At 51.9% G+C, this 24,401-nt stretch overlaps 1 protein-coding gene across 1 annotated transcript in view; it reads right to left on the bottom strand.

Moving 5' to 3' along the window:
- The window catches only part of CMIP (c-Maf inducing protein), a 195,718-nt gene that overhangs the window by 70,707 nt on the left and 100,610 nt on the right, over nucleotides 1–24,401 (bottom strand). Inside the window, exon 2 of the mRNA XM_080936738.1 lies at nucleotides 5,102–5,227. Within this exon, the coding sequence (XP_080792864.1) occupies nucleotides 5,102–5,227 (126 nt within the window). The remainder of the gene's footprint in view (nucleotides 1–5,101; nucleotides 5,228–24,401) is intronic.

Here is a 24,401-nt window from a genome sequence, read left to right as displayed (position 1 = left end):
GATGGTTGGGTGGGTACATGGGTGGGTGGGTGGGTGGGTGGATGAATAGATGGGTAAGGACATAGGTGGACGAGAGGGTGGGTGGATAGATAAATATGTAGATACTCAAGCAAGTGGACGGGGTGAGATGAGTGGATAAATGGATACACAGATGCGTGGAGGGGTAAGTGGCTAGACAGGTGTCTACGTGGATGGAAGGATGGATAGGGACACAGAGTGTTAAGTGGGTGAATGGGTGGGTGTGTGTGCAGATGCATGAATGGGTAAACGTGTGGATGAGGAGGTGAGTGTGTAGACTGATAAATGAAGTAAGTAAGTAGACAGATGGGAACGTGGGTAGATGGATGGGTGGATGGGTAGGTGTGTATGTAGATGTGTGGGTAGGTAGGTGTGTATGTAGATGTGTGGATGGATATGTATGTATGTATGGATGGATGTATGGATGGATGTATGTATGTATGTATGGATGGATGGATGGATGGATAGGGTATGTATGTTGACAGATAAATGTGTAAGTAGACAGGTTTGTCCAGATGGATGGTTCCACAGGCATAGGAGAATACAGAAAGGAGGGAGGGAGAAAAATCTTAGGACTGATTCACAGTAAGTACAGCATCCATGGACCCATTCCATGGACCTTCAAAACAGTCCCTTCAGCTCTGACATGTTTTGCTCTTGACCACCTCGCTTGTGCTGAGTCTTCAGAAACATGCATAGTGGTATGTCCCGGACACCTGTGTACCATGCTTAGACTGTGTGACTCCGCAGTAACCAAGAAGACAAATACTGCAGTCTAGTTACAAGTGAAGAAAGAGAGCCCAGAAGCTTCCTCCCACTGCCCGGGACACTGGACTAGCACAACAGACTTGGATCACACTGCAGGCCCATTTCCCTCCTAGTCTGTTTGCCCCAATACCCTCTAGGGAGCAGGTAAGCAATGTACCTGGCTCCTGTGGATACGGGAGCTGCTCTTCCCCTTGACAGTCAATGAATAATGTGGTACCTGTTGGCCAGCATGGAAAACAGGGTGGACCAGGCAGTGTGTGACAAAGGTGACCCCCCCCAAGCAGAGGATACCAGGCAACACTCTTGAACCCCAGTTCAGTTCTCCCTAGGTGGTTTGGCAGGGGATAAATTTGCCTAGCTGTACTGCAGCCAGGAGAGCCTGTCTGTGAAGTTCCCTTGCAGCCAGGGTGCGGGAGAGAGGAGCCAGGACAACCCAGATCCCAGGGAACACCAGGTACAGTGAGAGGCTGGAGGGTGACTTGGAGGAGAATCCCCTGAAACCCCAGAGGGAGTCTGCAGCCTACCTTGCCCCCCATGGCCCCAGGTTGGCTCAAAAGGCAGCTCCTGGCCTGAGCCTGGTGATAACCTTCCCACAGGGCTGGCTCCGGGCAAGCCAGCCCAACTTCCTCAGCAGAAGCTGCCAAGTTCTGGCTCATTGTTACATTGTCCGAGAGGTGAGAAAAACAGCCTGGAGCCTGCGGGGACTGTTCCCAAGTTCAGCTTCCTGGCCCAATCTCCAGGAAAAACAGCAAAGAGTAGACAGGAAGGCTAGCGCTTGCTTCCCATCCCCCCCCCCCCCCATATTCTCCCTCCCTAGCAGTAAGACGGGAACCCATCCCGTTCCTGTCAGCTACTTGTATGTAGGGTAAACAGTTGTCCATCTCCCATGGGGCTTCTGTGACCAGTAATGAGAAGTGGGGGGTCACTGTCAGGAAGGAGGGCCCACTTTCTCTCCTTATTTAAGCCACCTTGGGCTCTGTCTGCTCTTCCTAAAGGGTAGATAGACCTTCTGCCTCCAGAGTATTAGTTCCGAACGTTCCTTAGTGCTTAGCGTGTAACCAGAAGCCACCAGCAAGGTGCCTCAAATAGGACACACACCATGTAGGCACTTAGAAGCTGGCCTCCTCACAACGGAGCTCACATGAGGACAGTAAGGGGGGGGGGGGGCGGACAAGCAAGGTTAGCAGGCCTCTGTTGCTGCTAGGACCTCTAAAATGTACTTAGGGAGCTCACACTGAAATCGCAGAAAGCCCAGGAATACTGACTGGCCCCCATGCTGGTCACTGGCACCTTGTCTACTGCTTACACTTTGCTACTTAAGAGGCATGCCATGGGAAGCTTCCGTCAGCCTTTCTGGAACCCCCAAGTCAGGTCCCAGGAGCTGGACTTCCAGGAAAACAGGCCATCGATCTGAGTCAGAATGCAAAATGGGAGGACACTGTTGGAGGAGGAAGACAGAGATGGATGCTCTGAGGCTAAGGAGACATTAAAGAAGAAGCAAACAGTAAAAGCTAGAGAGGGGGGGGGGGAGAGAGAGAGAGAGAGAGAGAGAGAGAGAGAGAGAGAGAGAGAGAGAGAGAGAGAGAGAGAGAGAGAGAGAGAAGGGGGAGTAGGAAGAAGGAAAGACGGACACAGAGACAGAGGAGGATGATGGGAGGAGAGAGATGGAGGATTAGAAAACCCCGAGAGAGCAAAGCCCTGACACTCAGTGTGGCTCAGGACGGAGAAAGCGCAGCTTCCAATCAATAACACAAACTCACTTCACCACAGGGGCTGGTGACTGCAGTGACCATACTCACTGCAAAAACACTCCAGGACCTCTGCCATTCTGCAAAAGGCCCTCAGCACTTCCACTGGGCCAAGACCCCTGGGCTGTGACCCTTTAGCCTAAGTGGCTGTTGCCCAGGTCCCCTCCCACCTGGAGTCAATGAAGCTCTGTCCCTTGAGGATGTTCTTGGTGACACCTAGGTAGTGGGGTCCTAACAGTATGTCATTCAAGAACTAAGACAAAGCCAAGGCTCGACTTCCGTGACACACAACATGAGGACCAGGATGCCCAACAGGGACCCAAACCAGCAGCTATGGCCTCACCCTGGGGAAGAGAGGAGCCATACGCAATTATGGAGTCTAGGAGGGAGGCAGGGACAGGCAGCCAAGCTAATGTGCCTGCCTTAGCCTAATGGAGGTACAAGCAGGAGAGAGACCCCAGGGGTGGGAGGGGCAAGACTGCACCCACCTAGCTCCGAAGGGAGACTGCGTTGTTTCCCTGTGTTAGGCGCCGGATCACGGCGGTAGCTGGTACGGCCTCCTCTCTTCTCCTTCCTTCTCTCCTCCTCTGCCGCTCCTGCCTCTGGCTGAGCAGCCACCAAGCAGGGGCGGCAAACGTGGAGGACGCTGGGGCAGCCTGGTTTGTCAGCCCGCAGGGGGAGCTCTGACGCGACGCTCAGCCCACTGCAGCCTGGGAGAGTCATCACTACCACCAGCCAAGGGCCATGGCCAGGTTAAAGAGACATGCCCAGAGCTGGCCAGCGTGTCTCACTCCTCTGACCCCGAGGGGACTGGGGGGTGATGCTTTAGCCTCAGAAACAAAAGGCTCTCCTGCCAGTAGGTAGGGACCACCATCAGCAGATAAAGCAGGGCTTCCTGGCTATCTCCCATATGTCCTCTCAGGCCCCGATCGTTGTCTAGTGTTCCCTCTGTCCCTGAAAAGCTTTCTATGGCTCCCCAACGCCCTCAGTATATAGTTGGAGGCTGACAAGCCCTATCATCTATATACACAGTCATGGGCATCAACCTCACTCCTACCAGAGGGGTCCCTCCCACATTCATACTAAGGTGTGCCCCCTCCAGGGCACCCTCCTACTTATCCCCCTGTACCCCCACATCAATGCATATCCCTGGGGCACAGCTGTCTCCCGAGGCCCAGTGAGTTATCCTCCCCCTCACCCCAGTCCTCTGGGACACGGTCTGTGTCTGAGTTGCAGCTTTGGTAATCATGTGTTTATGGCTCAGTCTCCCCAGAGGCTGACAGTCAGGGTGAGGTTGTAGGGCCCAGAGAGAGGGGCAGGCTTGAAGCTGCAGAATTGAGCAGTAAAGACATTCCAGAAGGCTGTCCTGCTAGCCTTCAGGGTCCCCTCTGTCTTGGCCATTGTTGCTCATGGAGTCAATCAGCCCCACAGGGCCTGGCACTGCCCAGCCTTACAAAGACCCAGAACTAGCATGATCAGCTGGGCAAGGGAAACAGAAGAGAGGCAGAGAGGCCAAGGGAGCCACAGCAGAGGCTGGTTGCCCCCCCTACCCCCCGCAAGACAAGAAGACAACAGACAGACCTGGGGAGCTCATGATGAGGAGGGAGTGGGTCACCATGGGCAGAGCAAGGTGGCTGAGTTCCAAGATGGGTTTCAGCAGGCATGGCCTTTGGTGTCTTCCAAGAGAAGATGACACGGACAGGGTTGTGTCACACAGTGTCCCTCACATGCTGCGGCCAACAGGCTTCTAGCTGCTACTGTCCCCTTCTGGGATGCCTATCTCTCCTGCCTCTGGGTGGTACCAGAAGGACAATCAGCTACTCTGGTCAAAAGTGAGCAGGGAGGCAGAGTACAACAGACTCCCAAGGTAAGTAGGGCCAACCTGGATCTCCCATGAGGTTCAAGGGGGAAGGAAAGGAACTCTTGCTTTGAATAGAATTAGGAATTCTAAGCTGTTCCTTAGGGTGGCCACCCTCCTTCTTTCCCGCCACACACTGACAATGTACCTCACCATGAAGGGAGGGACAAAAAACCCTAAGTCTTGATGCCATCATCCGTCATCTGATCCTGGGTCCAGCTGTTCTTTGTAGTCCTCCCCTGGACTTCTAAGCAATTTTAAAAGAACGAACGACTCCTGTTCGGTCCGAATGATGTTTGTGTCGTTCCCAACCCATGTGCTCACGGATACACAGAGCCAGCATTTCCATTGTTTGCAAAAACAAAACTGAACTCACCAAAATATACAGGACACATCCTCACTCAAGTTCAGCAAAGAGATGGTTCATAAAGAGGCGGTCCTCACAAGCTCTGAGACCTGACAACTGACACATGGGCTCAGTTTCTCCATTTTCAAAACAGAGGCTACAGAATTCATTTTTCAGGCTCAGGAAAACTACCAAGCTCCTATACAGTGGGCAGCATGCAGCAGGTGCTTAATCCACACATAGCCCTCCTCTTACCCTCCTTCGTGAGTTACCAAGTTGAGCAAAGCTATAGAGGGAACAGGTGAGAAGAGGGAGAGGGGGATGGGAGGAAGGAAACTGCTGGCTCATGCTTACTCTTCCTACCTGCAGCAGGACGGTCCCTCCAGGGATCGTGAGCTGTAAACAGTACTTCGGGGCGTTCTCCCAGGACAGCGGCTGAACGTCCTCAATGGCGCTGTAGGAGACCGAATTTTCCATGTACCCAGACGGCTGTAGCAAGGAGAGAGAAAGAAACAAGAGCTGGTGAGCAGAAATTATAAATACAGAAATGAGTCTACCCAGGGACCAAAGGAAGGACCAGCTCTTGGCTGCCAGCATCCCATGATGGGGAGGGGCTATGGAGGGAACTCATTCCACACCTAGGGTGCAGGAACATCCCCTGGTAACCATAGAGCCCAGCATAGGGCAGAGCTTGGATCTCAGCATCCCTCCCAAGCGCAGCATCCTCCAAAGGCTCCTAGGGTGTCCATCCCATGGAAGTCACTCCCTACAGCAGCCTGCTGACAGGACCTCTGACCCGTCTGCTTCCTTATCCTCAAAGTCCACAGAGCACATGCTGTCTTTCACTGGTGCCTGGACCACCACATGGCTCCATAGCTTGTTGAGAGAAAGCATGAGGAAGGCAAGCATGGGTCAATGATGGGGAAGGCAAGACAGGCCTGAGGCCATCCATCCACACTGCCTCTAAGAGAGTCCCCGGGGTCTCAGAGAAGCCATCAGGTCCTGCTAGGATCTTCAATACCCCATCTCCAAAATGCCAGGGGTCAGAAAGGCGACCTATCATAGTCCCTTCGTGTGCGCACACTGCTCCAAGAACCCCAGGAGTGAAATTTCACAGTAACTTTGGGGAGGAGATGGTAGGGCCATCCGTGGGGCACACAGGTCTTGTGCCCTTCCCACAACTAAGACTAGATGAATGTGTACACTATGCTGTGCTGAAACAGGAAGGTACAAATTAAAGTCCATGGCCTGGGAAGTATTTTACCACAGACACTTAGGCCTTTGATCCTTTTTCTTCTGTTCCAACTGACACGTACTGGCGGTGGGGAGAGCTGATGGTTAAACTGCCTCAGTCTCCCCGGGTGAGGGCGGGTGGTTATCAGCCTTAAGTGACGTGAATGACCAACTTATGTTGGTTCAGCAGATATCCACTGAGCTTCTAGTATATTCTAGGGGTCGTGGCGGGTACTGCATAAAACTAGAGTCCAGTGGGGTGAACAGACAACAAACAGACCATCCCCACCCCCGCAAAAAAAAAAGAGTAAGCATGTGGGAGGGGTTGAGAGAAGGACTGAGTATTGAATGGGGCAATCAGAACTAGGCATGGTGACGGGGCCACAGCATGAACTCAAGACTAATGCTAAGGCCTAGGGGGGGGGCGGGCAGTGAGCAAGAGGGCCAAGGGAAGAGGTCAGGCGCAGCTTAGGTAGCAGGTAGCCCTTCTGGGGTCCAAGGGAAGGTGTCACAGGAAATCCTAGCAATATCACTGAAGCCACAAGAACAGAGCGAGGAGGACAATGTTGGTGGGAGGTGGCTGGCCGCAAGCCCTTCACACCAGTGCCCTGCTCGCCGGCCAGACCTGCAAAGCACAGTGCCCACCTGTGCAAACCGCCCCTGTATGTAGAGGTTGCTTCAGGACACCTCCTTTCTACAACCTGGCCTGGCTGTCCGGAAGCAGCTTGTAGCTGGAGCCCTGAGCAAGGCTTTCTGGGAAAGGGTTGGGTAGAAGTAAGCACCCGTTGTTTTTAAAAGCCAGATTGATCACTTTCCCACTGTCTTACTCAGCACTTGGCCCAAAGCAGTCTTCAGAGCCATTAAGGCCTTTATTTGAATCCCTTACTGTGTGTCATTAGGACAGTCACAGTACCTCTCTGAACCTGGTTCCTCTGACAGTAATTTCATAAAGATAATTGCCGAGGATATTCTAGGGGATCTAATTTGCCAAGGGCTTACTTAGCTCAGCATCTGGAACATACTGAAGATATATCTCATCTCCGGCGTCCTCTTCCCTCTTCCCCAAACTCCAAAACCCAAGTTTAGACAAAGTGTTCCTCAAAAGACATCTGCCCAAGTCAGGCACGCTGAGGCTCACCTGCCATTCCAGCCTCTTGCCTCTACGGACAGTAGAGGCAAGAGGCCTGAGCATGTGAGGCCAGCCTGGGCTACCTAAGAAATGTGTGTGTCCTAAACCAAAAGGGTTTCCCAGCACTTATGGAGGACAAGAAATGCCTAAGCCCAGCTGAAGAGGTTTTAGGGGGCCAGGATGAGTGAATCTGGGGACAATTGAATCTGGGGACACAACATGCCACTAGGAAACTTGGATGACTGACCAGGGCCTGGACCACAACAGTAAGTACTGGATCCTCAGGTCAGGGCCACACTGGCACGCTGGTGTAAAACACTCCAGATGGACAAAGTGGGGCAGCTCAAAGATACTGTTCTAGTCTTCTCAGTTCTCTTCGTACAAGGTTCCTCTGTGGTCACTGGAGGTTAGATTACATCGAGGACCACTCCCTGAGGGTCCTCTCTGGAACAGGAAATCCAAAGACATGTGGGGGCAGATGTGTCACACCCACTGAGACCATGTTACCCACAGCAATGATGACACAGGTGCCAAAGTCACCAGCAGACAAGAGGTGAATCAGGAAGTAGGACAACGGAGACTTTCACCACCAAGGGAAAATGGGAAACGCAGCTCTCAGGCACAACTAAGAGAATATAGGCTTTCAGGAATCAGGCTCACGGCACAAGATTCCGGGACACCCTGGAATTTGCAAAACCCTTGGTGGGATCAGATGGGAAGCTCCAGGCTGCAGGGGTGGGCTGGGCTGATGAAAGGCAGGGACATATTTGGAGGGGTGATTTGGAACCGGCTCACCCCAAATGCCTGTTCCTCCTGGTGGTACCAGCTCTCCTGGAGCGGCACACTAATGGGTGGATGTCACTATATGTAAATGACAACTCACACTTGACTAACAAATGCAGCGTGGGAAGGTGAGGGACAGAATCTAAGCATTTGGATAAAATTAAAATCAAGATCACTCAGGAGCCAAGCCTGAAGGTTCAAGCCTATAAACCCAAGGGGGCTGAGGTAAGATCACCAATTCAAGACCTGCCCAGACTACAGGGTGAGTTCAAGGCCAGCCTAGGCAGGTGAGACGGCCACAATATAAAATGTAAGAGGGCCAGGGATGCAGCCAAGTGTTAGAGTGCCTGGTTAGCATGCTGGAGAACCTAGGTTCAATTCCCAATCCCTCCCTCCCTCCCACACACACACACTCAATAATTCTCCAATATATTTTTTCATTTTAATTTTTACTGTATGTAACTCTGCATCGGTGCGCGTGTGTGCTGTGTACATGCGCCATGCACAGGTATACAGAGGCCAGATGACATCAGGTGCCCCGAGATTAAGTTATCACTTTCTGTTTACCCCCTTGAGTCAGGGTCTTACTAAATCTGCAGCTGGCCTGCTTTTGTCCTGACTGATTTGCCTTCTGCCCTATGGGGCTCAACCTGTCTCTTCTGAGACGCAGGCGTCATAGGTATGTGTTGCCATGCCTGGCTTTTACATGAACGTTGGGGATTCAAACCCACGTCCTTATGCTTGTAAAACAAGGTCTCTTACCCACCAAACCATCTCTCAGGTTCTCCTGACTATTCTTAGCCGTAACTTGCACAATTCCTTATCTACTGTGCACATGCGTGTATGTGTACGTATGTACACACACACATACACACACACACGGTTTATATGTGGCAATTAACTTGTAGGAGTCAGTTCTCTCCTTTCAGCCAGGGATCACACTCAGGTCAGCAAGCGTGCCGCCTTTACGTGGGGCTTGCCGCCTATACCCGGTGAGTCATCTCGCCGGTCCTAAACTTTTTTTTTTTTTTTTTTTTTTTTTGCTGAGTCCCAAATCAAAGAATTTGCTGTGCTATACCTATGGGCATCCACTCGGGAGTTTCTCTCTGCTCCCGCCCCTTCTTGCTGTGGACAGAACTGCGGTTCTGCTTTGCATGAGCGATAAACAACTCCGAAGTGAACATCCTTGTGAAGCCTGTTTTTCTAGCCTATATTTAGGATTATTTCTTTAGGCCAGATTCCCAGAAATGGAATTACTGGGACAAAGGGTTAGAGCATATTTTCTGCTGTTGCCAAATTACTCTCATTAGAGAGATATTAAGGAGTCCTGGGAGCCCTGGCCAGGAATGAGGGCCCCACTGCTGTCGCTGCTGGGTGCCACGTTCTAACAAGGTGGGTTCGGCACTGGAGTGTCTGGACTGAGCACCATATTGGGTCAGCATGTACCCAGTGCTGAGGGCACAGACATCCACCATCCAAGGACCTGGCTTATGGGGTGCTGCCTTCTGAGACACTGTGAGTTGTGCACTGGAGACACTGTCTTCTCATGGGAGGTGGGGACAAATCTCTGAGCTGTGGCAGTGTTCTGCTATGGGATTAATATGGGCTAGTGTGAGAGGGCCTGTGTTTTCCAGAAAACGTTCCTCTAGAATTCTGAGGTAAGTCTGGCTCAAAAGCATGGAAGGCCTAAATGGGAGACAGAATAGGTTGGTGGAGGGTCTCCTCACCAGTGTTCCCCTCCCCGAACCCCAAGACCTTCAGAGCTAGTGTTTGCATGAGTTATCTGCTTTCTGGGGGCTTCTCATCCAGTGGGGTGCTCATCCAACAGCCTTCACCATCCTGTCTGTCAGAGATCAGCCCTGCCACCCCAGCCTATCGCTAGTTTCCATGGTGATGAGCACATGACTCATGAGTCTTCAGCCCCCAGGACGAGGCTCTAGGCTGACTCAAGACATGCGTTCCAGTGGGATGGGGGGCTCCCACACCCCAAAAGGAAAAGCCTATCTGGAAAGTCCCTCTATCAGCCACTCCAGACTGGAGCCGCTAAGTGCTGCAGATGCCTCATCCTGGCCCAGCTTGTAAGCAGTGGGCTGGCTGTCACCCTGGCAGCCAGCTGAGTGGGACTTGAGTCATCCCTCTAGGGAAGCCGAGTCGCAGAGCAGGGTCCTTTGGTGCCAGCATGCTGGTAGGGCTCTAATCTCCAGGAGGACACCACTAACACAGCAAGAAGCCCCTTCCAGCGCAGGTGGCCAGAGAACACCGAGAAAGTCAAGGACAGTATCGCCATCTGCGTTCTCATTGGTCATTCTGCCAGGGACCAGGAAAGAACCCTGAGATGCAGGGAACACCCATCATGCCAAGAATCCAACACCTAAGAGGAGATCACCATCATCTGCCGGTCAGGTTCGGCCTGTGTGAATCTGCTTATTCGGAACACTGCCACACAGGCCCAGAGCTGAGGCCCTGCCTTATTCCTGTTTGCGGCTGAATACACCCCACTGTGTGGATCACCTACAAGCTCTACCTACACAGGGCCACTTGGACCGCCTATCCTGCCATTACTGTGAAAAGCCTTTGTCCCTATTATCTTTCTAATGGGGTGACAGGAAGATGCCCACATCACAAGCACAGTCTCCACCCATCGGGTCCCACTCCATCAGCCCACAGCCCCACCACAAGCCCCACCCTCACTAAGCAGTCTTCCATGATCACTCCAGCCCCAGCTGATCGCTGGACTTCTCTCAACCACACTGCAATGCTACGGCAAGCAAGGGAGCTGTAGTCACCCTGGGGGTATGGAGAGAGAAGCTATGACCAGGTCACAGGCTTCCTGCTTCCCACTATGATCCAATCTTACAACTACCAACACAGACCTGACAGTCCTGGGCAGCTCACCCACTCCGAGGCAGTGTGAATCGTGCAGAATGCGGCTACGGCCAGCCCATTTGAGGGCCTGGCCTCCCACTGCTGCACAGCTGTGGGGTCCCCCGCACACCTGTAACAGCAGCTGCACTACAGCTGGACCCGCCTTTTATCAAAACAAAAACAAAAATAAAAAACCTGCAGCCAGGCCTGAAGGGCAGGGCCATCCCAGGACTCCATGAGGACCGTGAGGAGGCATACAGGGGGCTCATTAATCAAGAAGCCAGCCCCGGGCAGCTGCCCCCTTTTATGGCTAAATGCCTCAAGAAGTTTAGTAACAGAGCCAAGGCTGGCTATTTCTATATCCCGACCCTTCCAAGCCCGTCTTCTCTCCGGGGATGGGAAGAGTGGGAATTTGGTCCCCGGGCCTGGCACTTTGGCATCAGTCCCAACATGTGCCTTTGCCACTGAAACAGTTGAGGAGTGACTCAAAGATTTCCCCAGGTCAGCTCCATTCCACCCAGAATCCACGGACCTGTCTATCAGTAACAGTCAGGTAGGTGGACCTGAACTGCCTACAGGTTCCAAGGGACCCTGAGGGAGTTCCCACTGGGACCTCTTCAGAAAGAAGGAAGAAGGTTCAGGGTCCAGGGTATACATTATGCACAGCACTCTCAACAGAACAGGAACAAGGAACCCTGCTCTGGACTTTCATGAACTTGGGGTGACCCTGACCTTGAACCTTTTCTCCACAGCAGAACCATTAGGACCACTGTTACCCACTGGCAATAGAGCCTGTAAGAAGAAAGTCAGAGGGCACTGGGGGTGTGCTTTTGTCCCTTGTCCCCCTGCCTCTGACCACCATGAAGTGAACAGATGTGCTTTTCCAGATGCTCCTGCACGCTTTGGCCTCATCGGAGACCCAAAGCAACAGGGCTACATAATCATGAAATGAAATCTACCAATAACATGGACCCTTTCTCCTTAAGGTTGACTGTCCCAGTAAAGGAACTCTCTAATAAAACAGGGTGGGGGGACTTGGGGGGGGGATGAATAAAGCTGTTCTTGTGGCATCCACCGGCACTGGGTCCTGTTGAGAGATGCTGAGCTCTTCAGCTTTGTCTCCAGCACCACCCTTTCTAAGAACGTCTAGAGCTGCCCTTGGCTGTAACCCTGAATTCGGTGGAAGCATCCCAAGAGTTCCGCAGAAATTTCCCAGAGGACAAATTATTTTTTTGGGGGGTGGGGTGAGGAGTCCCCCAGGCCCATTCTTAAAGGAAGTCATATGGCTCAGCCTCCAGGAAATATCCTCAGAGATATCCTCATCCCCTTGGAAAACCAGGGATGCTGGGCAGGTCTACATCCTTCACTCTCCTCGGCATGACTGCAGCCTGTTCACAGAAGGGATGGGGGTGGAGCAATGCCTTCCAGCAAGACAGCTTGTTAGAAAATGGGGGGTGGGTAGGGGAGGATAGGGATGACAGTCTAGACCGTGAGGCTCTGGGAGGTGTGGGGACTCGGGTTCACAGAGTGGTGGAGCTGGGTGTCAGCAGTGGTCCAGCCTGAGCACTGAGCAGACAAGCACATTGCACAGGACCTCCTCTTCCCCTTAAGGCTCACAGCTTGTCCTCAACCGATAGCAATTCACAAGGAAGACCCAGGGCAGGAGTCAGCCAATGGTTACTCATATCTTCATGGCCAAACTGACGTCTCACTTTAAAATTTTTATTGCGCATGTGTGTGGACGGCATGTATATGTATGTGGTTATGTGTGGCTGCCACAGGACAACTTCCGTTTCCTTTTCCGGAGCCACCCACCTCGCTTTCTGAGACAGGGTCTCTCCTTGGTCACCTAGGAGGTAGGCTAAGCTGGTTGACCAGTGAGCCACAGAGTCTCTTCCTCCCCACCATGCCTAGCTTTTTACATGGGCGCTGGGGACTAAACTCCAGTCCTCCAACAAACTGCCCACTGAGTCATCTCTCTGGCTCCTTGCTGGAATCTTACGTAAGCAGAAGGAAGGCCCTGGGCTAGTTTTGATGACTGGAGAAGATGTACTCTTCGTGATTTTTATCAAGCTGTTATACTACTCTGGATGGGGGTTTGTTTGTAGATAATAAACTTTAATAAAGCAGGGGCTCTCAGTCTCGCTGTGTTTTCCCCTGGTGTGTGTGCCAGGACCAGTTTGCACAGAGTCCATGTTTGCCAGGAAGGGCAGATGTATTAGGGACCTGTCCCTGTCCCTGTCCACAGGAAGCACATGCAGAACGCCGCCCATGCACATATATGTCTGCAGCAACACAAGCCAACACTCTGAAAGCTGACAATCTGTCTGTCTGCCATCCTCTGCATCTGCTCGGACTATAAAGGCAACAAACGCACACTTGCAAAGCAAAAATCCAATGGGCCACCTTAGTCCTGCCTCTCTCTGGCTGGGGTTTGGCTAGACCAGTCTTTTGGAACTTCCGTTTCCCTATTGTGTGTGTGAGGGTCCACAGCCATGGGCATTCCCATGGGACTCCCAGTAGAGCGATGGTGACAGAGAGTTTAAGTATGCGAAGCATGTGGGACATTCAAACACTGTGACGGATGTGATCAAGAACATGAGTGAGGTGATAGGTAGAAGCAGGAAGCTGGGTTGGCAGGTTAAAGAGGAACTCACATTCTTAAAAAAGGGGGCTGCCAGGGGCTCCACCAGGAGTGTTAAAAAAGACAGGAACCATCCTTGCCTGTTGGTTCACTTCCTGTCAGCCTGACAGAGCTCTTTGGGATGAAGGACTTACCTCCCATCAGACTGGCCTATAGACAAGTCTACAGATCATCTTATTTGATTAGTGTTTTGTGATGGAGGGCCTAGCATATCATAGATGGTGCCACCCCTGAGTAGGTGGTCCAGGGGTGTATAAGAAAGGAGGCTAAGCAAGCCATGGGGAGCAAGACAGTAAGCAGCATTCCTTTATGGCCTTACCATCAGCTCCTGCCTCTAGGCTCCTCCTTTGAGTACCTGCCCTGACTTCCTTCAGTGACAGAGTGTGGTCTGAGAGTTGTAAGCAGAAATAAACCTTTCCCCATCCCCCAAGTGTATTTCTGGGTCATGGTGTTTTATCATGGCCACAGAGACGTAACAGCTAGTAGTTCTGATGCATGCTCAGCCAGCTTCCAACACAGGACAAGGCTGCCCTAGCCACGGATGAAACCAAATAGAACTCCGCAAACCATTTAAAGCAAGAATTTATTCTGGTTTTGTTAAAGGGGGGGTGGGTTGGGGGTGGAGGCAGGCAGATCTCTGAGTTTGAGGCCAGCCTGGTCCACAGAGTGAGTTCCAGGACAGCTGGGGCTACACAGAGAAATCCTGTCTTGAGGAAGAAAAAACAAAAACAAAAACAAACAAACAAAAAAAACCCAAAACAAAAAGCAAGCAAGCAGACAAACAAAAAGACAGAATCTCAAGCAGCCCAGACTAGTCCTGAGCTCACTATATAGTCAAGGAAGACCTTCTGATCCTTCCTCCACCTCTGGAACCTTGAGGTGACAGGGATGTGAAGAGTGAAGACTGTGAAGAGAAACTTTTGACCTCAGAGAGCAACTTGCCATCCCCGTGACCACCCCAAAGAATCTTAAGATGTAATCCTATCAGGGAGAATCGGGTTTAGAGAGGAGAACCAGAAGGATGATGGTTTGAGGGCTTTTCCTGGCTGAAATAAAAAGAAACAAGGCTGAGGACGTGACTCAGTGAGTAGAATTGTCCACTAGCATGCAAGGAACCCTGGGCTGTGTGCTCAGAACCACATAAACTGCACATGGTACACTGTGCATGGTTGTAATGTGGCTCTCAAGGAGGACTCAGAGAATCAGAAGTTCAAGGTCAGCCTAGGCTACAAGAGATGCTGCCTACAAGAAACAAAATGGCATGGGTGCTTCCTCTCCTTCCACCTGGACAGCAGCCCTGAGGGTTGTCAGCTCTCGAGGCCCCTTCTCATGTCTCAAGGGCCTCCCTCTGTCTGACCCCGGTGGCCTTCTGTCTCAAAGGACCTTCGCTCTACAAAGCTGGGTTCTCCGGAAGCCGAGGCCAGCAGGGCAGACTCTTAGACAAATAAACTCAATGTTTCTCTATGGTTCTTGGCAAAGCCGAGCTGGATTCAGGAGCCTGTGTGTGTTTCATGCATGGGAAGTCCCTGGCGGGTCTTTCCTCGAGCTGTAGGCTTCGCGCCAGGGCTTCCAGGATGGGTGACAATGGGTGCTGAGGGAACTGAGCCCATGTACACAGTTAGGTGCTCCTGCACAGACTCTGGGATTATCTCCAAGAAAATTGATGACAAAGCTCGTAGAAATATGCGGGGGGCATGCTAAGAAGCCCCCCCCCCCACGAGGCGGCTTGAGAAAAGTTCTAGATTGTGGGTACACACTGCTTAGATCTTCAGCACCCTTTGACAACTCTCCCTGACTTCTGAACTCCTTGAATTATGTCTGGGGAAATGGGGATAAGAAATGGGGATGTCCACATCAAGGAACCACTGCAACCTAGAAGCGACCAGTCACAGCTTGAAAGGGAAAGGACTTTGAAGGTGGCAGCTCAGGGGAGCCAGGGCCAGCCACTGAGAGGGAGTAGCTAAGTGAGCAAGTCACCTTCTCCATTTATCTGCTTGCCTCCTGGCCACAGAAACACAGCTTAACACACCCGAAAACTACCCAGTGGCTGAAAGGGTTCCAGAAGGTACCAATTAGAACCACAGCAGTATGCGCAGCCCCTAGACCAAGTTAGCCGGTTTCCTTTTCATATACAAAAGCCCCTCTACCCAGCCCCAGTCATCTGGAATCAAGACCAGGTAACTGGTATTGTTCAATTTAAATGAAAATATTTTTAAAAAATAACAAAACCTAGCCAGTCTCACGTGACCCACCCTTACATCTCGCCAATGATTAGTATCTTCCAGATCCCCAACAGACCAAAATGAACGCAGAGAATCCCAGGACACGAGGGATTTAAATCCAGCCATCTCTCCTGCATCCCCTGCCTCCTAGCTTCCTTTATCTGCCCCTATGAGACCACCCTTTCGGAACTTGAATTTCGAAGATCCCAGAAGACAATAGGTGTGGGGTCCAGACCCAGCAGCCTCTGCGAGCAGCTGCCAGCGCCTCTTCCGTGACAGAAGAAGAAAACCAAGTTGTCAGGATGTGTCTTCGGAGACCACTTCCTATGAGTCCTGAGATGATGCGGGGCTCTAGGAGGAGTCTCCATGGGGTGACACAAAACCGATTTCAAAGATGCAGGCTCTGCGAGGCCTGTGTCATCAGCCCACTGTGACTCTAGTGCTACCACTACTGCCTCCTGGCATGCGCAGGAGCCTCTGCGGCCACTCAGTCACTTAGACCGGTGGCTGTGTGAACGGTGCCCCGCACTTGGCTTGACATCAGTCACCCACTTGCTGACTTGAGAGCTTGCTTCCCTCTCTTCGTGCACAGTTGGCTAGATTGCCAAATAGTTATTAAGTACTTCCTGTGGGGCACAGCTGGTGTGACCCAGGCACCAGGGACATGTCTACACACAAGATAGAGCTCCTTACCTCCAACACATGAGCTGAACCCCAAGTCAACCCCCGTTGTCTCCCCGCATTTCCCTAGCCCTCTTCACTGCTACATCTGCTGGCTGGCTGCTCACTCAATGTCCCCCATGAATCTGATGCCCCAGTGCCAGGGTCCTGCTGGTTCCCAGGATTAACACGGATCTTCACAATTCCCACAGTAAACACTCTACCAATGGAGTTGTCCCCCAGCCGGTCCCTTGGCCCATGATTTAGTTGTCAAAAACAAACTAGATGCTGATGGAGAACTCAGATGCTTGCTCGGGGAGCCACAGAAATAGGCTGCTGGCTTATCAATCCAAAAACCTGAGTAAGAGCACCAGGACAGGACTTGCTTCTTGCTCCATAGGGTCCCCGACTGGAAGAATGGTCCAGGACCCAACCTGAGGGATTGAGGGACAATCGCACAGGCCTGAGGGTTTCCCAAGGCTGCCATCAATGTGAAGACAAAAGAACACAGCACAAGGAGCCATCCCCTCCTTCGCTGCCTGACCAGATAGCAAAGGTCACAGGCTATGACAGTCAGGCCTCAGAGCCCCTTAGAAAATTTCAAATCGGCTCTGACCCAAATACCTCTTCCTTCTGACCACTAAGCAGACGAGGGAGGGAAGAGGAGCCTTGGCTAATTCTTAGCTGTCACTGGAGCACTACTTGCTGCACAGTGCCACCGTCAGGAGCTCTCTAGCAGTGGAGAGTGGCTGTCCCCAGCTTGCTCTGAGTTTTCATTGGTTCACCTTCCAGCTGTCAAGTGCTCTTGTCCTAAGGGCAGCATTAGAGTCCCACATCTGTCCATCTATCCTAGCTCCACTGTCTGGGGTACTCAAATCTGTAGGGCAGTGCTCAGCATGGGAGAAGGGGCCCCGTGGGGCCACCCTGCAAAGGGCAGGTCCCTCCCTGGGACAATTCTTCCTGCAGCCCTGGAGTAAGCTTGCTAGGAAGTAGCCTTGAAGAATTCCTGTTCATGAACAAGGCCCCAGGGTGCGGCTGTGGCTCAGGAAACAGGTAACAGGTGCTTTTCGGGCAGGCTTTAAATGTGGAGATTTCTGGGTGCCCACTCCTCCAGCCTTTCTGACTTAGAGGCTTTTACAAGCACGCCTTCAGTCTACTGGTTGGGTCTGGCCTTTGTTGGGAGAACCTGGCCAGCTGCAAGCAAACACCCTGGGGAAAATTACAATTAGGACATAGATTTGGGGTCATGGCTGTGGCACAAACATGGAAGGGGCCCCTGAGAGGAAAAGCAAAGGGCAGGAATGGAAGGGCTCTGGGGACTAGATTTCCTGGGGACCAGCCTCAACTCTGAGCAGCTTGATGTGGGGTAGTTCTATCCTTCAGAGCCTCAGGGTCTACCACAGATATCAAAGAGATAGATACAGACTCTTGAGTCCCCAAAAGCCACTTAAAAAGGGCAGAACCCAGAGGCCTGGCACTGAACCTACTGTAACACCTACCTTTACAGTTAGTGACAGATGACACCCACCACCCAGGGACCTTCCCACGGGAGCAGCAGCACCACCTTCATTTCCTGCACGGAAACCCGAGTTGTTTGTTTGCTTCTTGAGACAAGGTCTCAAGAGGCCAAAGGAAGGTCTGAGACTCACTACGTACGTGAGGGTGACTTTTAACTCCTGATCCTCCTGTCTCCACCTGCAGAGCAGGGATCACAAACATGCTACGTCAAGCTTCAGTTCTCATCTGAGTTCTCACCTCATGGATGGGGAAAGGTATGGGTCTAAGAAGAAGGAGGAGCCAGAACACCCTGTACTGAGCTTGTGGGGACCCACAACTCTGATTCCCCACCCAGGTCCTGCCCTCTTTCTACCTCCTCAGGCAGAAGAGACAATGCAAGTGGGGTCAGAAAGACCTCAGAGGTAAGACAGGAGACTAGTTCCAGGACAATATGGCTCAGCAGACAAAGGCACCTGGTCACCAAGCCTCATGACCTGAGTTCCAGTTCCTGGGATTCTGTGGGACAAAGAAAACTAACTCCTCAAAAGTTGTCCTCTGACTTCCACGCGTGTGATATGGCACACACGTGTGCAAACATACACAAACAAACTTAATCAAATGCAAAAAGAAAACCCACAAAAAAATTTAAAAGACTCTAGGCTCTGACGACAGGGCACACATGCGCACATGCACACAATTCGAATCCTCCTGGCTTAGGTTCTCTCCGGCTGTGTGGCCTTGAGCAACTCACTGTCAGGAGGCATGCCCACTACGTTTTATTGTATTTCACCAGTCTGAAGATGCAGCTCAACTTCCCTTGGAATCAGGTATCCTCCTAGCAGTCTTGGCTCACAGCAGATACTAGCATGTGGCACCGTCACACGTTAGAGGAGACACTTGCTACATACTGGCACTCAGCGTGGCACCACGGGGAATTGGCTTAGCGAAGAATGTGTCCTTTCTCAACTTAGCAGCTGACCAGCCCGTACAACCTACATAAGCAAATGTGGAGCAAGAGCTTTGGTTGGGAACTTTCCCTGCCACCTATCCTAAGAAACCAGCGTTGCTCCAACACCATGGACCCTTCAGACCTGAAGCCCACACTCTGGACCCTAGACCTGATCCTGCTCAGCACATGACAGAGGTGCCTGGAGCCTGGCTCAACACGCCAGGCAGTGGGCACATCCATGGGACCATGTGCAAGTGAGTGGGGTAAGATGAGCAGCCGACCCTGGCTGCAACCCCAAGGGCTTCACCTGTTTACTGTGGCTCCGATGAAGTCAGTCTTGGGGGACCATTCCTCCGGGGTTGACATCACCACTCTAGAGACCCATGTGCTCTTCTGGGGCCCTATCTCTCTCCTCTGAATTTGTTACTATCCCTGGTGTGGAACTTGTACCTGTATAGCAGTCAGGGATGGTAACTTGGAGCGTGAGGAAGTTTGCTGATGGTCACTCAGTTCCATCCCCTCACAATGCTCTGGGCCTGGCAGAATTCCTAGGAAGCCCTTAGCTTCCCAGGCTGCTGCTGTGTGATACCTGCCTAGTGGCTTGCCTCAGTTTCCCTCTTCTGAAGAACAGGGAAAGCGTCAGGCATGTGTCCAACTCAGAGTTAATTTTAGCTATCAATCAGGTGGTTAAGTCTAAGAACATTCCAGAAACAGCAGGCATTCCTGCTACCACTATCAAAAGGCAATAAACAGTGTTCTTCTCAAAGGACTAAGAGAAACAGGAACAAACAGGACCCCTTTATACGACGATGCCCTGTGGTTGGCACCAGTAACCACTTCACAGGCACCACTGTGTAGGTCTTAAAGGGATGGTATGGTCCCTCTGTTGTAGGTCAGTGTGCTGGTCCTAGCACTCAGTGTCACCAGTTAATGCCTTGTTGTGCATTTGTCTGTCCTGCTGCTCTGTGAGCCCCAAAGAGGAGGGACAGCACCTGGCTTAGAGCCACAGTGTCCCTATAGGAAAGCATCAGGCATATAAGAGATAGGCAGGTTACAGCCAACATCAGTGCCACGTTCTTAGAGAATCTCCACCATCTCCCTCCCCATTTCACCTGATGGTCAGCTAGGATTTTCCAGCTGTCCAGTAAAGCCTCCTCCAGCTTCCTAGTTCCCGATAAACCACTGCCTTCCTCTGAAGTACTAGCCGACATCCTGAGCTGTCAGGGCGGGGCCGGAACAATCTCAGGCTTTGCCGGTCTTGCTTAGTGACATGCCAAGTGCCAGGCCTGGAATCCCTGCCACATCCTCCTGCCAGCTAGCGGGACTCCTGGGGCTACGGAGGCTGTTAGTGCCAAGCAAGGGCAGTCCCAGGACAGGCTGACAGTCTGGACCCAGGAGGCCACACAGTCACCAGCAGACCTGATAGCAAGGAATATACAGCCACCAGGAGATAGTAAAGGTCAGTGCTCTCAGCTGGTGCAGGAGCTGGGTGGGGCCTACAGATCGGTGCTGCCCAGGAACTTTCTAGAACAGTGGGAAAGTCCTATATGTGTTACCCATTGGTAACTCACTACATAGTCAAGGATGACCATGAATCCTCATACCTGACCCTCCTGTCTCCCCCTCTCAAGTGCTAAACTATACAGGCTTGCACGGCTATGCTCAATTTATCCGAAGTGCTGAAATGGACCCCAGCGACTCACGCACGCCAGGTGAGTGCCCCTCAATCTTTCCACATTCCCAGTCTGAGCACTTAGACTATGGCCATTTGTGACTAGCGGAACGGAACCCCTGATTTTTAACTTAAAGGCCACCCTCTGAAGCTTGAATCACTGTCTCAAGCCAAGCCCAGGGTTTGGGGTTACTACACTGCACCCTAGGAAGGGAAGAGGAGCATCAAAGTCAGAAGTCCTGCTGTCTGAGGCAGCGCTCAACCTGAGGCTTGGAAGACATCAACCAAGTTGATTGTCACAGTCACTGGGAACACACATCTAACAAAGCAGGAGCCTGGAAAGGTGGAGTCACCATCACTTGCCTGAGGGACAGGGGACTGAGCACTGAGTCACCTAACAGCCACCCGCACTGTTCCCAGCAAAGGTGCTAGGTTATTCCCTGAGTGGAGAACAGAGATAGGAGCTTCTGAGGAAGCGGGTGGGCTGGCTCATGGGCTGCATGACCAGCTTGCCAAAACAGTACTGGAATATACCATTCAATCAGCCCTGCTGTGCCTTTGAAAGTGAATTCCCAACTTCTCCTTTCTAGCTCCTCCCATCTGTCCCTCCAGCACAGGACTGGAAACAAGACCACCCACAGATGTAGGCTGTGGGTCTGCTTCTCTCTCTCTTTTCAGCCTATCCTAGGGCAGGTGGCCACTGCCACACCTGTCTGTCACCTGGCCCAGCCAATCCACACAACTGTTTTCTGGAAAATTATTATCAGGCAGCTTTTACACTGGTTTTCAAAACTACAAGCCACACCCTCTTTCCAACTACGAAGACCAGATGCCCTCAATCTGACCCCAACTGAAGGTCAAGTTCTTGTAATCTTAGCACTGGAGAGGTGGAGGCAGGAAAGGAGTTCAAGGCCAGCCCTGGCTACAGGGACCCTGACTATCTCAAAGAGGAGCCTGCTGACCTCCAGTTCCAACTTCATTACTTTTCAATGTGCTTTCTACGTCTTTGTTACAGCTTTGATAACAAGGGCCAGAGGCCACTGGATTCTATGTTGCATGTTTATACATCCCCCCCACACACATTTGGCACTCAGAGAAACTTGGACATGAGGGAGGGAGATTGACACGTCAGTATGTGGGGGACTGAGAGGCTTCCCAAAGCAGGACTCTGCACAGTAACGCAGGGAAGTCCCAGGCAAACTGGGATGGTCAGGTCGCTCACTTTATCTACAAGAGCCGCTGTTACCTTCTACGAGAATTGCTGTGCGTTTCCCCACCTGGGCCTCTGCTAACTCTGGAAGCCTAAAAGCATGAAGCAAGCAGTCATCAGGAAAGGAGTTGACATTGGGAGTATGATTCATGAGGGGCAAATTCCACTTGGCCTGGGCAGGTGGGGCACCTTAAGCCAGGGGACACCCAGGCTCAGCTCCAGGAAGAGAAGGCCCACAGTGCAGGAATGTCATTGACAAACGAGAAAGAGATTGGATGTGCACTGCGTTCAAGGATCACTGGTTCCCGACTGCTTTCTGCTGTCTGAAACTAGAAGCTAGCTAGTAGAGATTTTGAGACCGCTCGTAGCACACACAACCAGCTAACTTCCTCACAGGGAAGAGGGGCCTTTTTCAAGGCAGACAGCGTTCTTACACAACACGGAGATCTTGTTACTCCAGGCAAGACCTGGGACCCTGAGCCCCAGCTCTGGAGAGCCAAGGAGACGTGTCTACTTAGGTAGACATTCACTTAGGAGAGCATACACTTAGGAGAGAGCATCCCTGGAGCTGAGGTAGAATGAACCTCAAAGTCACCAAAAGGAGGCTAGAGGTCAAGAATGCTATGAGACTGACTGCACAGTGACCAAGGAGGGCGAGAAAGCCAGGGCAGAGGGTGGGACCCATGGGAGCTGGACTAGAGGACCCAGCAACCCTAAAGGATTGGTTACATACAGATCCACACCTTGCTAGACTAAGAGGAGAGCGATGCCTTATCATGAAATGCAGAGACTCCTGGCTTGAGAGTTCAGGATGCCAAGACAGTTGGTCAAGTCATTGAATAGGACACACACACAAGCCACTCCCTCCTCTGCTGGGTGGACTAAGCTAGGCATAGGTCAAATGGAATAAGGGGTAAATGTATGTCACTATTTATCTGGACCAGATGGGGTCCTAGATGGGAAAGAGTAGTTAGTTCATAAGCCCAGGAAGTAATCCATACTTAGAAGGCTCAGGAAGTTCCTGAATGCTAAGAGGTTTGCAAGTCATCATTCCTGGAAAAGGGAAACTCCCCAGCCAGCCCAGCTGCCTCCAAGTTCTGTAGAAAGCTTGAGGGATACAGCTACCATGAATGGCCATGCAGGGGCTTCTCATGCATGAGTCATCGTGGTGGGCTTTTTGGTGATGCAACTACCTTTGAATCATCCAGGCTTCCATAAGTGATCCCAATAAACTCACTAGTTCACTACGATAGACTTGTGAAGAATTGTTTTTTCTTTAGTCTGTGACCAGTGCATCACCCTAAGTGGAATGAACTTGGTACCCTAACTCCCCCAGGAAGTCACACAGCTGGCCTTTGTGTATCCGCTGCAGCCAGTGCAAAGCAAGACTCTAGCCACAGCAAATGAACAAGCAAGCAGGACAGAGGTCCTAGCTATGGTCCCTATACCCCAGTCCCTCTGTTTCATAAATACAGACATAATCACTTAAACTTTACCACTTGGTTCTAATTCCCTGCTCCTTCTCTAAGGTGCTTTTCCTAATCCCGAGATTGGGCGTTCTCCCCTCCCCTGAGTCATGGCTGTTTTGTTCAGACTTCCCTTGTTTTGGGAAGACCCTGACTGGGTTTGGTAGTTCTAGACTGAACCCCTCGCCCTGTCCCCCACCCCCACCCCCACCCCCACCCCCCAATACAGAAGGTTCTGACCAGGATCAGGGGTTATTGGGTGGGAGAACCCAGAAGGACACAAGCTCCTGGCCTGGCTAAGGTCATGCCCAGCAGGAATTTGACTGTGAAGTTCCTCCTTCCCTCCCCCTTCCTCCCCGTATTCTTGGAAGCCAAGCCTCATTGAAGAGCCTGGAGTTAGAGAGGTGGCCAATACTATTCCTGTTTACCATAACAGTTCTGAGGCTGTGTGGGCAGGCTCCCTAGAGGGGTCCAGGTAGCACAAATTACTCTGCTCCTGGAGGGCTCCTGGTACATGGTGGGCAAGGAAACAGATTCCTGCCTGAAGGTGTGATGGTGGGAAGGGGATGAGGGTTGCTCTGCCCAGCCACGCTCTGAGGAGCCCACTGGACAAGACACTGTTTACATGAAACATGCCCCACCCCCTCCTTCCAGGGTCCAGTGAGGCCTGAAGGGACTGGATCAACATGGAAACAATGTGTCCCAGTTGTGGGGTGGCCACTGGTCCTGGTTATTTAGGGAAATGTGGCTGAATAACAGAGACCCCTACAAGTCAATGCCGCTAGGGCTCTTCAAAGACAACCGCCATGTATTTAAAGGAGGCTGTGGACAACACATGGCACAGATGAGGACAGACTCTACAGGGCTGACATAGTGCCCATGGTGACCCATCACAAGGTGGTCTAGTCAGGATCAACCCGGAACCCTGTCACCATCACAGCAGTGAGCCCATCTGCAGTCCACTTTAAGTGCCAGGTCATTTCCTCCATGCTGACAGCACAGGGCTGTGGAATGAGCCACCAACATATACACAGCATGTCACACCCCGGGTTATGGAGAGTGGGACTCTTCCACTTGTGGCCTCACAGAGCCAGGCAGCCACCCAAGTGAAAAATCCCTAATCAGATGAAGAGGCACAAACACCCTTGATATAAAAAGAGCCTCAGTTTCTTCATCTACAAAGTGGGGCAAAAGGACACCATGGAGGAGCCGACTAGAGAACCCCAGGACACAGCAGGTGCTCATGAGCAGTGCTGCTCTATTCTCAGGGGCCTGGGTGGGAGGAGGAGAAATTACAAGTGGTAGAACCAGGAGGGTGTGACGACATCAACTT

The sequence above is a fragment of the Micromys minutus genome (assembly GCF_963924665.1).
Source record: "Micromys minutus genome assembly, chromosome: 24".
Classification (NCBI taxonomy): Eukaryota; Metazoa; Chordata; class Mammalia; order Rodentia; family Muridae; genus Micromys; species Micromys minutus.
The sequence above is the reverse complement of the archived record's forward strand: the minus strand, read 5'-3'. Positions and strand labels throughout refer to the sequence as shown.